The sequence below is a fragment of the Populus euphratica genome, unplaced genomic scaffold (genome assembly GCF_000495115.2).
Source record: "Populus euphratica unplaced genomic scaffold, PopEup_1.0 scaffold77.1, whole genome shotgun sequence".
NCBI classification, from domain to species: domain Eukaryota; kingdom Viridiplantae; phylum Streptophyta; class Magnoliopsida; order Malpighiales; family Salicaceae; genus Populus; species Populus euphratica.
The window spans coordinates 130286-143395 of NW_011499955.1; the positions used below are offsets into that span (position 1 = coordinate 130286).

The window sequence follows — 13110 nt, forward strand, 5'->3', positions numbered from 1 at the left end:
ATATATGGAGTTGTAGATCTTGGATTTCAGTTTAGTTTATATGGCTAGAAAGCTAAAACATAGGCTTAAAACATTCATGTAGTCCAAGACTCAATTCTGCCATTTAAAAATTCAAATCTTAGCATCAAAAGAGAAGTCCAAATCTGTCCTACAACCCAGACATTGTTTAGTGTTCAACCTATATCTCGAGTTCTAGAAGTTTAAATGCACTGATTTTTTTTGTTGGAAAACTGAGACAATTTCCTAAAACTTTCATGAAGACAATCTATCTAAATTATGATATTAGCAATGATGTTTTCTCCGGACAATAAGATAAAGATTGTTACCAAAGTCAAGAAGTGGTCATCTACTCAACAATTAGTCATCAAATCAATAGTTCCAAACTTCGGCCTATAAAAGGAAGCATTTGTCATGCATTTAGGCATCTTGGTTTTTATATCAAGATCATGTTCTTACTCTTTTTTATATTTTTGTAATGTTTAAGTTTTGCTTTCAATAATCTCTTATTTATACATTCTATTTTCCTTCCTTTACTTAGTCAACTTATATCTTATTTATATTCTTATCTTGTTTATTTATGTTTCTCTCTTTCATTATATTTAGTTAAGTTTATAATGTCAATGTGAAAAGGTTACACTAATGGTGTAAGAATAACTATAGTATAAACTCAACATGGACTTTAATGTTTGATACTAATATGTTTTGTGTTTGTTATCTTGTTCACTTTTAATTTAGATTTATATTATGTAACCCTTGTTCACTTTTAATTTAGATTTATGTTGTTCACTTTACTTGTTAAATTATTAATTTAGATTTATGTTGTATAACCCTTGGTATAACAAATACTTGGCACTTTCATAGCTCAACCGTATGGTATAACTGACATCTATGCTATGAAAGGAACTTGATTTGTTGTTAATATAAGTTATACTCATAAATACCTGACAACATATACAAGTTTTAGCATTATTCGAATAAGATAATTAGTGAAATCATATTAACAATTTATAATCTAATTGAAACCTCCTTTGTGTGTGGTTTCCAGTTGAGGAATAAAAAGAATATATACTATACTTGTTTGAAGTACCATTAGTGAATCCTTTAACCTTGACAATTATATTTATCATTATTTAATCTTCACATTAATTTTACATCTCAAAGTCCTGTTTAAACCACCACCACCACCATCATCATTATTATTATTATATAGTTAACCTCCATGTGGTTTGATTCCGGTCTCACCGAGTTATTTATTATTTTGACACTCCTATATTTGGAAGAAAGCATCAATCGTTTGGTAATGTCAGTATTATTTTCATGGTTTAAGACATCTCGTTCACTAGTTGGCGAGTAAATCTAATAGTATTTCATTAAGAAATGTTCAAAGCTAAAAACTACATTTTCTGATATAGTAATCTATCAAGTTAGTATGTCTTTATGAATTCTTAGAGTTTCTATATTAGTCAAAAATTTCTATTAAAGTATAGAATTGTTAGAAATGATTTATAAATATGTGAGGTGCACCCATATTTGAGTTTAAAACCATGTTAGATTTTGTGATTTAACATTAGTTCTTTAACATGGAATATTAATAATGAATTCAAATTACACCAAAGAATCTATTAAAAGTTCTAATTTGACTAATTATAACACTAATTATAATATTAAAGGAAAATAAGCTCAAAGATACATTCAATGCACTTATTTACAAATATTTAGACCAAGATGAATTTCAAAGAAACTACATCTTCAACAAGTAATGATTAGACATTAGTTAACTGAATCTATGTATAAAAGGTTTGATCCACTACTTCTTAGGCTTAATTAATTTTGGCATCATAACCGACCATAAAGGGAGCATTCGATAACTACAGGATTATATGTTTCTATGTGTTTTTTAGATTCGAAAATATGAAAGGATTCCTTATTATAAGTGGAAACATAGGAGGCTAAGAAAAAATTATTTTCTTGTTTGTTTTGGATTCTAAAGGGCGGCACCTATTCGGCCAGAGGTCTTTTTAAAATAGGATTTCATTTGATAATTATTTGTTATTATTCATAATATGTGGAAACTTAGCATTATTTTTCAAAACTGTTATTTTTATTATTATTCATGTTTTGGGCCTTAGTTGGGATACTTTAGGCTTTATTTTAATTTGGTTGATGTTATCCCATTAGATCATCTGGGGTTTGTTTTATTTTTTATTTCAAGTATAAATATTATTTTATACGACATTATTTTTATTCAAGTTGGATAATACATTATTATCACACCTTATTGTTTTATTGTGAGAGGATTCTCTTATTTTGATTAACTACTATGACATATTAAGGCACCGTTTGGGAACGCGATGCAAACCGCATTCCCAAAAAAATTTAAATTTTTTTTTTCTAAAATTTAATATGTTATTAGCAAACCGCATTCCCAAAAAATTTTAAAATTTTTTTTTTCTAAAATTTAATATGTTTTAAATCGTTTTGATATGCTGATGTCAAAAATATTTTTTAAAAAATAAAAAATATTATTGGTATGCATTTTATCATGAAAAGTTATTTAAAAAGCAAGCATAACCATACTGTCAAACAGGCTCTAAAGCATTAACCAAGCTTTGAGGTGTCTTTTATACTTCTCATTTGTGTTTGTTTATAGGTGTTAGGTGGGGTTTTGATTTTTATAGTCATGGTATCTCAGTACAGGTTATCATTATGTTAGGCTCAATGGATCAATTGGACTGTGGGTTTTCAAATTTTTATATTCACAAGGTTTGTATATTAGAGCAATGCTCTAAAATCAAGTTATATCCTTTTATCATTTAATTTCTATATTATTTCTTTGTTTTTTATATAAAAAAAATAAAAGATTATTTGCAATCTAGTTATTTCCAATTAGATAAAAAAAAAATTGATTAAAGCAATCGTTAAAGAAAAAAATTAAGGTTTCATCAAATCTTGTATTCGATAACTCAACTCTGAAAATTATTCACTTTAAGGATATCTTAGTGTCATATTTAGATTTTGAGTATATGAAATATTTATAATATGATGGTGATGATGATTTTGGCTAGGTTTATAAATCATGTGAGAATTCAGCATTTGACAAATTTATAGGTTTAATGGTTATTTGTTTAAAGAAAAAGATTATGTATGCATAACTATTCTATGCATGAATTGCTTGTTCATGAAACTTATGAGGAATTTAAAGGAATATTTTAGGGTTGTTAAGATTTTATATGTTTAGCATAAATAATTTTATTGGCTTTCATGAATTATATGTATTAATGTTTTGGTTTTCAAGTTCTATATATAGATGTTTTAGATGAGCAACAAATGAATACAAATTTTTTTGAGTTCTTCTCTCTCTGTTATTACTTTCCCTTTTCCCTGAAGACTTGTTTTTTCATTCTTTTCTTTTACTTTAAAATGAATACAATTTTTTTTGAGTTCTTCTCTTTTTTCATTCTTTTCTTTTACTTTAAAATTTAGGTTTAACTATATAGAGAGATATTGATTACAACATTTGAGTTTATTGAACCTTATTTTAAGGTATATCTAAGCAAAAAATTGTTAGAGTCAAAGAAAGCTCGTTAAAGAAAATCATTTTACCCCAAGTAATTCACAATAAAAATTTTAAGAAAAATAATTACTGATTTACAACAAGATTTTAAATTGAATATCTTCTAAAAACTTTAACAAAACTTCAACAAGTAATCTAACATAGTTTTGTTTAAATATAATCTCAATATTTATTTAGTTTGTATGCTATGATTGTGTGCAGACTTTTTTATAAAAAAAATTTATATGTTTTGTTAATAATAAATTAAATATATTTATATCACTTGTCTAATTTTTAGTACTCGTGAGCCATGGACAACATTTTAAAGGGAATGTCCATGTAATAAATAGGACTGTCCTAGGTAGCCATTACAATATTAATGAAGAGAATTAGCATGTTTAACTTTCAAGCTTACAGTCATTTTAAATCATTACTACTTTATTTTAGGGCTGATTATAATGTCTAGTTATCAAAGATAGACGAGTTACCATCTAATTTAACCTCACGGATTTAGATCGACAACTTACAAATTTTATTGCTAGGCTATGTTTTTAGTTTGAGGTGAAGCAAGAAAAAAACATAGCTAAACCCAAATGCTCATTCCCTTCTAATACTCTCAATTTGAATGGGTCTAGAATACGATAAAGATTTCAACAAGCAGCAACAGAATTTATCACCTAGCTTGTTGCATATCTTCGCCTGCATTCCAGTGTCCAAGCAACACAATTTTTGTGGTCGGGCTTGATGGCTGGTAGTCTGTTGGTGGATAAAAGAAACTGACGCCATGCAAATTAACAGATGCAAGACAAATCACATCCAACATTTGCATTAAATTTCATTTACATGCCCCAAAGATAGCGGCAAACTATAATGAAAAAGCCGAGGATGTAATAAATACATCTAGATGGATGTGCATATTCAGTGGATGTAGCCCTAAGTTCATGCTACTTAACAATAATCTGAATGGGACTCGTAGAAATCACTCGGGCAAGGAGACATGACTTCTTGTTCTAGTAACTGCAATGCTTGGTTCATTGTTGGCCGATCATCCAGGTTCGCATCGGTGCACCTTGTTGCTATCTCAAGAATTACCTCCAGAGTTTCCATATCTGTATCTTTGCACCTTGTATCCACTACATCTTCCAACCTGTTCTCTCTCAATAGGGTGTTCATCTGTTCGAGTTTAAATTATCCGTACAAGTTAGACCTGAACAATTCTGCCCTTCTCAGGCCAACATCAAAGCAGATACGTGAACACGGGAGAAAGAGTTTCTGAAAGCTTACCCAACCAACAACATTTAAGCCTCTCTTTACAAAAGCTGGATCAGTTGGTCTTTTTCCAGTTACAAGCTCTAGCAAGAGAACTCCAAAGCTATAGACATCTGATTTCTCGGTAGCTATCCCACTCTGCAGATACTCTATTAAGAGCAGTCAATTTTAACAATCAATCAGTGACTCTGCACCTTAGGATTATGGCATTTGAAAGATTCTGGTCATTATGAGGATTGAAAATTTTTCCCACTGTGACAGTTAACAGTTACGGATTGTTCTTGAAGACATAGATTTCCAAGTAATGACAGTAACAGAGTTGTGGATTGTTCTTGAAGATATATAGATTTCTAACTGATGACAGTAACAGAAGTTATGGATTGTTCTTGAAGATATATACATTTCTAAGTAATGCCTAAAGGTCTATATAAGCAGTATAATGGAAAATGAGCAGCAGCCTCAGACATAAATTTGAACTGTGAGAAGGAATTGCTAGATTATGGGATTCACTAAACTAAAAACACCTATTCTGTTACTCTTCAGTTGCAGTCTTTTTACTCACCCTACAATTAGGCCACAACCATTACACCTTATTTATTATTTATAACACAGGCACTTGCAAGCATTTATTTCCTATGAGTAATTCTCTAAGTTTTAAGATCATCTACCTCTCTCTGCCCTATGCTTGATGGTTATAACAAATAGTAGATGAAATTAGTTTTACTAAATATTCAAGGTTAGCCTTATACTAACTGTCATTTTAACTACTAGCACCTTCCATTAATGCCATTCTCTCTCTTTCCTGACTTAGTTTAAGGATTTTAACCCCTGAACAAATTTTCAATCAGAAGCACAAAATGGCAGCATGAGTACTCAACAACAGTTAATTGAATGTGGCCATACACGACAACAAGAGTTTATTCTCCAATACGAACAGCTTGAGCAGCTCCATGGTCACTAAGTTAAGAATTCAATGCGAAGTTGTCAGCTCAGAAAGCTTTGGAATCACAGCAACCATGCATTTTCATGTTGCTCTACATTTAAGTTTGCTTTGCATAACCATATATTTCTTGAATTTGTCTAAAGCACCTCACAATTTATGATTTACGTGTTTACCAACACAAAATGAAGCACATGCTACAAGAACCAGGCTACACATTCGATTCAGTTAAACAGTCCTCAAGGAGATTGCAATACTTGACTCGCAACAAATAAATATCGAACATGAAACAACTAAATTAATATGGTCAGGTCAATCTTTTGGTTATTTTCCTTTGCCTCCATCCAGCTTTGACACTAGGTTTACATAAATGAACATTATCAGCTTTACAAGATAAAAGTGAGCTTAGTTACAAGATAAAAGTACAATTAAGTGGTGAGGTCAATGCAATGCAGAGAAACGAAGAGTTGCCATGGTCCCATGGAAAACTGGTAAAAATGTCAGCATGAATTATGGACCACACCAAGTTACTAGATCATGTTGATCTTCACAATTTTGAAGCCTCACAATTCCATTGCAAGGAAATATAATCCCTACTGCCACCACTGTCAATATGAAAATTCTCAATCTAGTGCATCTAACCTCAATATCCACATTTTATATGTATATGAAAATTAAATAAGTAAAAGAGAATTACAGATAAATTTTACTAAATAATAAATATAGTTTATAAAGCTATTAAAAAACTTGATCAGCAAAACAAACCTAAATAATTGAATATTAATCTTGCAGGACTAGCTTCATCCTGAATCATAATGAATCCCTATTATATTAAGGAATAAAGATCAACATATGCATAAAGTCCCAGTTAATCTGATCTCCTAATCTCTTAAAAATGACGTTTTCAAGTTAGTTTATCAAGGAGCACAGAAGTAACAGTCATGTTGAACAGGGAGCATTAATGTCAGTAGGACAAGTTTTCACATATTGCAGGGAAACCTCACATCACATGAGCAAACTTAAAGAAATGTATTATGAACTAACCACATATCAGGCATAGCTCAGATCAACAGGAAAGTACTCTCCAGATAAACAATTCAGAGATGTTTTAAGAAATATGATGAAAAGAACTCGCACCTGGTGCCAAATAACCAAAAGTGCCAGCCACTACCGTCGTGACATGGGCATCCTCATCTACCAAAAGTTTTGCTAGACCAAAATCAGATACATGGGGCTCCAAATTTTCATCAAGGAGAATATTGCTGGATTTTATGTCACGATGAACTATCTTCGGACAACAGTCATGGTGCAAGTATGCAAGCCCCCGAGCAGAACCCAGTGCTATTCTTAAACGAGCACTCCAGTTTAACAGTCGTTCTTCTTGGCCATGTTCTGAAAAAATAGTGATAAAACCAAAGAAAGAAAAATAAAACATATCAGCACTTGCTAAATTTTTTGGATAGGGACGTACATGTCCATCACCATATCTTTGAGCATACATTCCAACACCAAACAACGCACATGTTCTGGTGTTAAAAGTAGATATTACCTCAAAGTCTAGATTCACAAAACAAGTCTCTCATAGAAATTGTGCAATACAAATTGTACACCATATTTGGTCATAAATGCCTTACACAGAAGTAAAACCTAGATCTGTTGGCGCAGTTGTCCAAATGACAAAATTCAGTTTATTTTGGGAATATGAATTAAACATTAAACAAGAAATCACTAAAGCACAATCATTATTGATGAGGAGCCACTTGGCAATTCTAAAAAGTTCCTTCAGATTTTTCTCAATGACTTCCTAGCCTCTATATTAGGCAATAGTGTTTATTTCAAAGCCCAAAAGCATTGTGAATCATGTTTGCTGCTTTTAATCTACTATTTAACATTTGCCTACAATATTATAGTTAAGTGAGAAATATTAAGCACTGATGCCATGTTTTCTACTATAATACTAAGTTGTCAATGCCTAACTATTTCTCTTGTTCTTAATATATGTACACATATATAAAGAAAGAAAGAGAAAAATCTATCACACACTTGTTGCTGACTACAACTCTGTCCCTAATCACTATAAACACTATATAGATGTTTTATAGATGTGCGGGTGTGTGACTGTCTTATAAACCACAATATTGAACACCACATAGCGAAAGTATACCATGCAAAAAGTCATCTAAACTGCCCATGGCCAGGTAATCATAGATAAGAAGCTTTGACATTGGAAGCCTGCAGTAACCTCTCAGGTTTACCAAATTTATGTGGTTGATGCTCCCCAAAATCTCCAATTCCCTCTCAAAAACTTGATCAGATCCTTCTCGACTGCGATCAATTCTTTTAACAGCAAATGTGCCACAATCATTCATGACCATACGGTAGACAGTACCAAAGCCTCCTGAACCTACAATATCCTCTTCATCAAGAGACTCCAGCTTTTCAATGATCTCACAGGAAGGATATGGCAGGTCACCATGAAAAGTAATGAGCTTTGCACCTGACAAAAATTTAAAAGGTTTGTAACTTGAAATGAAGGACAGAAGAAAATGATAAAATTTAGAGCCTTTGAGCTTACTTGCTTCTTGATCAACTTGCTTTTTAACTTCTGTGTATTTCTTGGCGGCTCTTTCCTTCTTTGATACCAAGCAAATCCAAAGGAATATAAGGAGCACAAGGAGTGTAATGGCCATGGTTGACATTACACCAATTAGCAACCCTTTGATGTAATGAGAGGATCGTTTTGGAGGAACTGAAAAAATACCAATGTTCAGATCAAAATAGAAATAGTCCCAATATTATTATTACATGTACATCAACAGGTTCCAGAAAATTTCAAATGAAACTTGCCTGCTGCTTCATCACTTGCTGCATGAGGTAAAACTGCAGGGAATCCCAAAGAGGTTCGACATGGCTTGTGCACTTGTCTACCACAAAGATCCGAGTTGCCAATAAACCTAAACATGAATGAGCAGTAGGCAGACTAAGAAACAGAGAGGATGATCCTCAAAAAAGAGTTGAGAAGCTTTTCAAGAGGCATCCTGATGTTATATAACTAATAGAGACCCTGATACTACATACTTTGCACACAGTTTAATGTTCCAATTCTGAAGAATATGAATATTCATCTCATTTATTCCTTCCAATAAATTAATATGGTAGACCCAGACAGTCACCAACATCCTTCTATTTTCCACCAAACTTGGATGTCAGACTACAGAGGTTAAATGGAAGGGGTGATTTTAAACATCAAGCAAACACATCCAAATGACTCGCACAGTTAAAAGGAACTTGCACACTTGCCTTCTCATAGACAGAAATGTGGGAATGCCGCCCCTTAAAATTTTAGAAATCAAGTGGTTCAATACTGTTTCACATGTGACTAGAATTTATACTTTAGATAAAAACATATGAAAACACTAGGCATCAATTAGACACAACAAACATTCTCTTTTTTCACAATTGAGTGTTGTTACCAAACTCTTTTTTTTTTCTTTTGAAGCATCTTTCCTGCCACAACCTCAATAAAAGCTAAAAGCATTATGGATAGAGATAAGAGCACTCACGAATTGTTCCCAAAAGTAGAAAGAGATCCAAAATCAGGGATTTCACCTGAGAAAGAGTTGGTAGACAAGTTCCTGAAAAGATAAGACAGAGAATAAATAAATTAGCACAATATCTAGTTTCAATTCAAGGGCATCGAATACAGACTTTGAAATTCTAGAATTCAATTCCCAAAATTCTATTTGAACATACAGGTGGCGCAAGCGTGTAAGGCGGCCAATAGATGAAGGTATCGCACCCTTTAGCAAATTGCTTGATAAATCCCTAAATTCAACAAACAAAATTCAAAACAACTCGATAGTGAAACTAAGAACCACAAAGGAGAAAGAGGATCAGTGATCTTACAGGATAGTGAGGTGGGAAAGGTTTCCAATATCTGCTGGTATTCCTCCTTGGAGATAATTAGCCATCAAGTAACTATAGACATGATCAATAATAATTGCAATTGCAAATGAGGTTAAAGTTACTAGACATTCTCCTATGAGAGTGGAAAAAAATGAAAGACATTACATGGGGAAAGAGGAAACCCCAATCTCTAATCTACTGAGTTTACATGGGGAAAGAGGAAACCCCAATCTCATACTCATACTTACATGGCCCTCAGCTCAGTACAATTAGTAATTTCATAAGGAATAATTCCATGTAAGCTGTTCTGGTGAAGCGCCCTGTATCACCAAAAGAAATTAATGGGAAAAATTGGAAAATTGGCATAAATGCTTTAACCCATTTCCTGTTTTGTTTTTGAGTTAAAAAATAAATAAAGAAGAGGAGGAGGAGGAGGAGGCGGGCATTTAACTCACAATCTTTGTAATCTACTGAGTTTACCAATGCTGGGAGATATAATCCCTCCTAATTCCATGTAAGGCAAGTTTCTGAAGCGTACAAAAGTAAAGAAAAAGGAAAAATTAAAAGTTTATGGATGTAAAATTGGATATATGAAGCAGGGCAGTGGGACATACATTGAGGTGACCCTTTGGTCTTGGGGATGACAAGAAATGCCAGTCCATTTGCAGGGAGATTCATCAGTAGCTTGCCAATTGGTAAGGATGTTTCTACTATCATTCCATGTACTCATGATCTCTAACAATGTCAGTCCTTGAAAAAGGAAAATCAAGACTAAATCAGCATAGCAGAAAGATCTAGACATTCAACTGACCAAAAAACTAGAAAAACCAAAAGTGGTGCTCAAAATAGTGCAGGAATGAAAACAGGTTTTTCTGGACAGCAATGGTGTTGTTCTTACCATCTTCAGAGAGAGCAAGGGAGCAAGTACTCAAAAGGGTCACAGAAGAAATCACTGAAAAGATCCAAAGAAGCAAAACCATTTTCATATTCCCTTCAAAACAAAGGGTTTCTTCTACTTTCTAGCTCTGAAGCAAAGCAAGAGTGCTGGAGAGACCTGAGAAAGTGGTGAAACAACAGAAACTACGATAATTTGTACCAAGTAAGAAAAAAGAAGGGGAAAGAAGAACTTTTTTGAATGTGGAAAAGATAAAGAGAAACTTGAGAAATAAATGCGGGTAAGCTAAAGCCAGAGTGCTGCTTACTTGAGATCTGAAATTACAAAGATAGAACTAGTGGAGATAAGTAATCATTTTAAAACTAGAGAGAAACAGGGGTATGAGGCCCTCTCTCTCCATCCAATTCTCTGGTATGTATATTTTATGAGCAGAGTGAAAGACAGACTTTTCGAAAGTGGGTAGGGTATAGAAAGTTGTGCGCCAAAAAGTAGCAGTAGTAGCCGTTTGTCCAAACAAATTCAAACATAATATGATAGCAGGAGGAGCATCCCAACCATACTCTCACGGCTAACGTCAAATCTCTACACTCGCTACATATTACCACCACATGTATGGATTCCGACATTACTCTTTTTGTACTTGTAATAAAATTAAAGGGAAAATTATAACATCTCTTAATTCTTTTTACTTTATTTTTATTCTTTTAAAATTCCAGTATATAAATTTATATGCCCAAAAAAAAAATAGATTGTTTTATCATTATATTCTAATTAATAATTTAAAAAACCCTTTAAATTATTAAAATTATAAAATTACAAGTCCTAAGTATTGAAATCCTTTCACCATCTCTTTTTTTTAGTATTTAATATTACAGTAATGGTTATTTTTTAAAACATTTTTTATACAAAAATATATCAAAATAATATTTTTTATTTTTAAAAATTTATTTTTGTCATTTACATATTAAAATAATTAAAAAATACCAAAATATCTAAAAAAAATCAAAACTTTTTATAAAATATATCTGTACTGTGTAAACAATCACCTTCAAATTTATTTCTCTAATTTACATGATAAACTTGAAAAAAATGATTGGATTCAAATTTTAAGGCCAAAAAGCACACGGAAGAGGTTTATATATTATCCTCCTTGACTAATATCAAAATTAGCAGCATGAAAGCTATCATCAGAGTTATTCATCTTTAAAAGACTGTTTATTTTAATTTTTATAACTGAGGTTGAGGTTGAAGTTGAAGTTAGATACAATCTAATTATACACAAAACTCAACCATAAAGACTAATTTATTTTTTTAGTTTTTTTTTGTCTTGAAACAACAAGATATGTCATATAATGATTGTGTTGCATTAACATGTTCCTTGTTGTACAAATTCATTATAATTTATAGTATTTTTTATTACAATTAACCTAGTATTTTAAAGCTTTCAATGTATAGTTTTTAAACCTAACTCGATTTAAAGGCTCGGATTCTAGATTTTGATCGGGTCACTGAATTTTAACAGAGATGTAAATATATTTTTAAAGCTATTATTATATATTTCATCAATCTCTATTCAAAATTTCCTCATGAGTTCATAACTTGAAAGAAACAGGTCAAGATTTCAAAATAGATATCCATTTAATCTTCATAAATGAATGATAATGCTTTGTTAACTAATGAAAATAAGAACAAAATAAGTGATAAAAAAAATTAAATTATTATATAAAAAAAAAATAACTCATAAAATTTTATATTATTTTAGACTGTTAAATATAAATAACATATATATCATTACCTTCTTGATTATTATCTTTATTATTAAGAAGTTGTTTTTCCAGTTTTAAATAATAAAATTTTTTTTGACTCTTCATAGCTAGACTCTTAAAATTTAATATATATTTCAATTCAAAAAAAAATTTTGACTCTTCATAGCTGGACTCTTAAAATTTAATATATATTTCAATTAACAAAAATTTTTTTTTTCATGTTACTTGTTAATAACTAGAATGTAAGTGATTTCTTAACTAAACTATTTTGAAGTTTATTGTTCATTATTTCTTAATAATACAAAAAAAAAATTATATCCTTTTTCATTATTATACTTCTCACCCTAGTTTTCATAATAATAATAATAATCCTTGACTGTAAAATAAATAATAATAATAATAAGTTACATTCATTCAAGTGATATATTTATTAATATTCAAATATTCTATTCAAATAATAGAAAACAATTTCCATTTTCATGGTGCAATTTAAATTTTGTAATTGATTTTTAGCATATTTTAAACATTGAAAACTATGTTCCAAATCAATGTCTATAACATTACCAATCATAGCAAAATCATTTTTTTAATGAATAAATATTAAATAAGGCTGATAACAGGGTTGATAGCTAAAGAATTATATTATCTATAAATTAATAACCGAAAATTGCTGTTTTTCAACCTATTTTCCGCTATAAAGTCAAATATCATTGTGAGTCTTTCTCTCGTAATATAATCAAATGTAGAAAAGTAATACATTTTATTATAATTCATTTTTCGT

At 31.0% G+C, this 13110-nt stretch overlaps 1 protein-coding gene across 3 annotated transcripts; it reads right to left on the bottom strand.

The window, feature by feature from the left end:
- Positions 1–4320: 4320 nt before the first annotated feature.
- On the bottom strand, positions 4321–12369 carry LOC105138264 (Leucine-rich repeat protein kinase family protein). 3 transcript variants are annotated; one of them, XM_011044311.1, is made up of 15 exons: positions 12359–12369; positions 10871–10951; positions 10567–10722; positions 10283–10418; positions 10124–10195; positions 9917–9988; positions 9669–9740; positions 9516–9587; positions 9326–9397; positions 8610–8716; positions 8338–8511; positions 7927–8259; positions 6900–7154; positions 4838–4971; positions 4321–4726 (listed from the first exon to the last, which is right to left on the bottom strand). In XM_011044311.1, the coding sequence occupies exons 3-15, from the start codon at positions 10652–10654 to the stop codon at positions 4502–4504; spliced, it is 1812 nt and encodes a 603-aa protein (XP_011042613.1). In that variant the 5' UTR covers positions 10655–10722; positions 10871–10951; positions 12359–12369; the 3' UTR covers positions 4321–4501. The 3 variants fall into 3 exon arrangements, with proteins under 3 accessions (XP_011042613.1, XP_011042612.1, XP_011042614.1); XM_011044310.1 differs by lacking the exon at positions 12359–12369 and having other exon boundaries at positions 10871–10984; XM_011044312.1 differs by lacking the exon at positions 12359–12369 and having other exon boundaries at positions 10898–10926.
- Between the last annotated feature and the right edge of the window lie 741 nt (positions 12370–13110).

Bases quoted from the DNA above. Each gene is read 5' to 3' on its own strand.
- LOC105138264 (XM_011044311.1), bottom strand. From the start codon at position 10,654: ATGAAAATGGTTTTGCTTCTTTGGATCTTTTCAGTGATTTCTTCTGTG. The intron at 10,419-10,566 runs GTAAGAACAACA...TCCTTTTTCAAG, and splicing joins CCTTGCTCTCTCTGAAGATG to GACTGACATTGTTAGAGATC. The intron at 8,512-8,609 runs GCAAGTTTCATT...GTATTTTTTCAG, and splicing joins AGCAAGTGATGAAGCAGCAG to TTCCTCCAAAACGATCCTCT.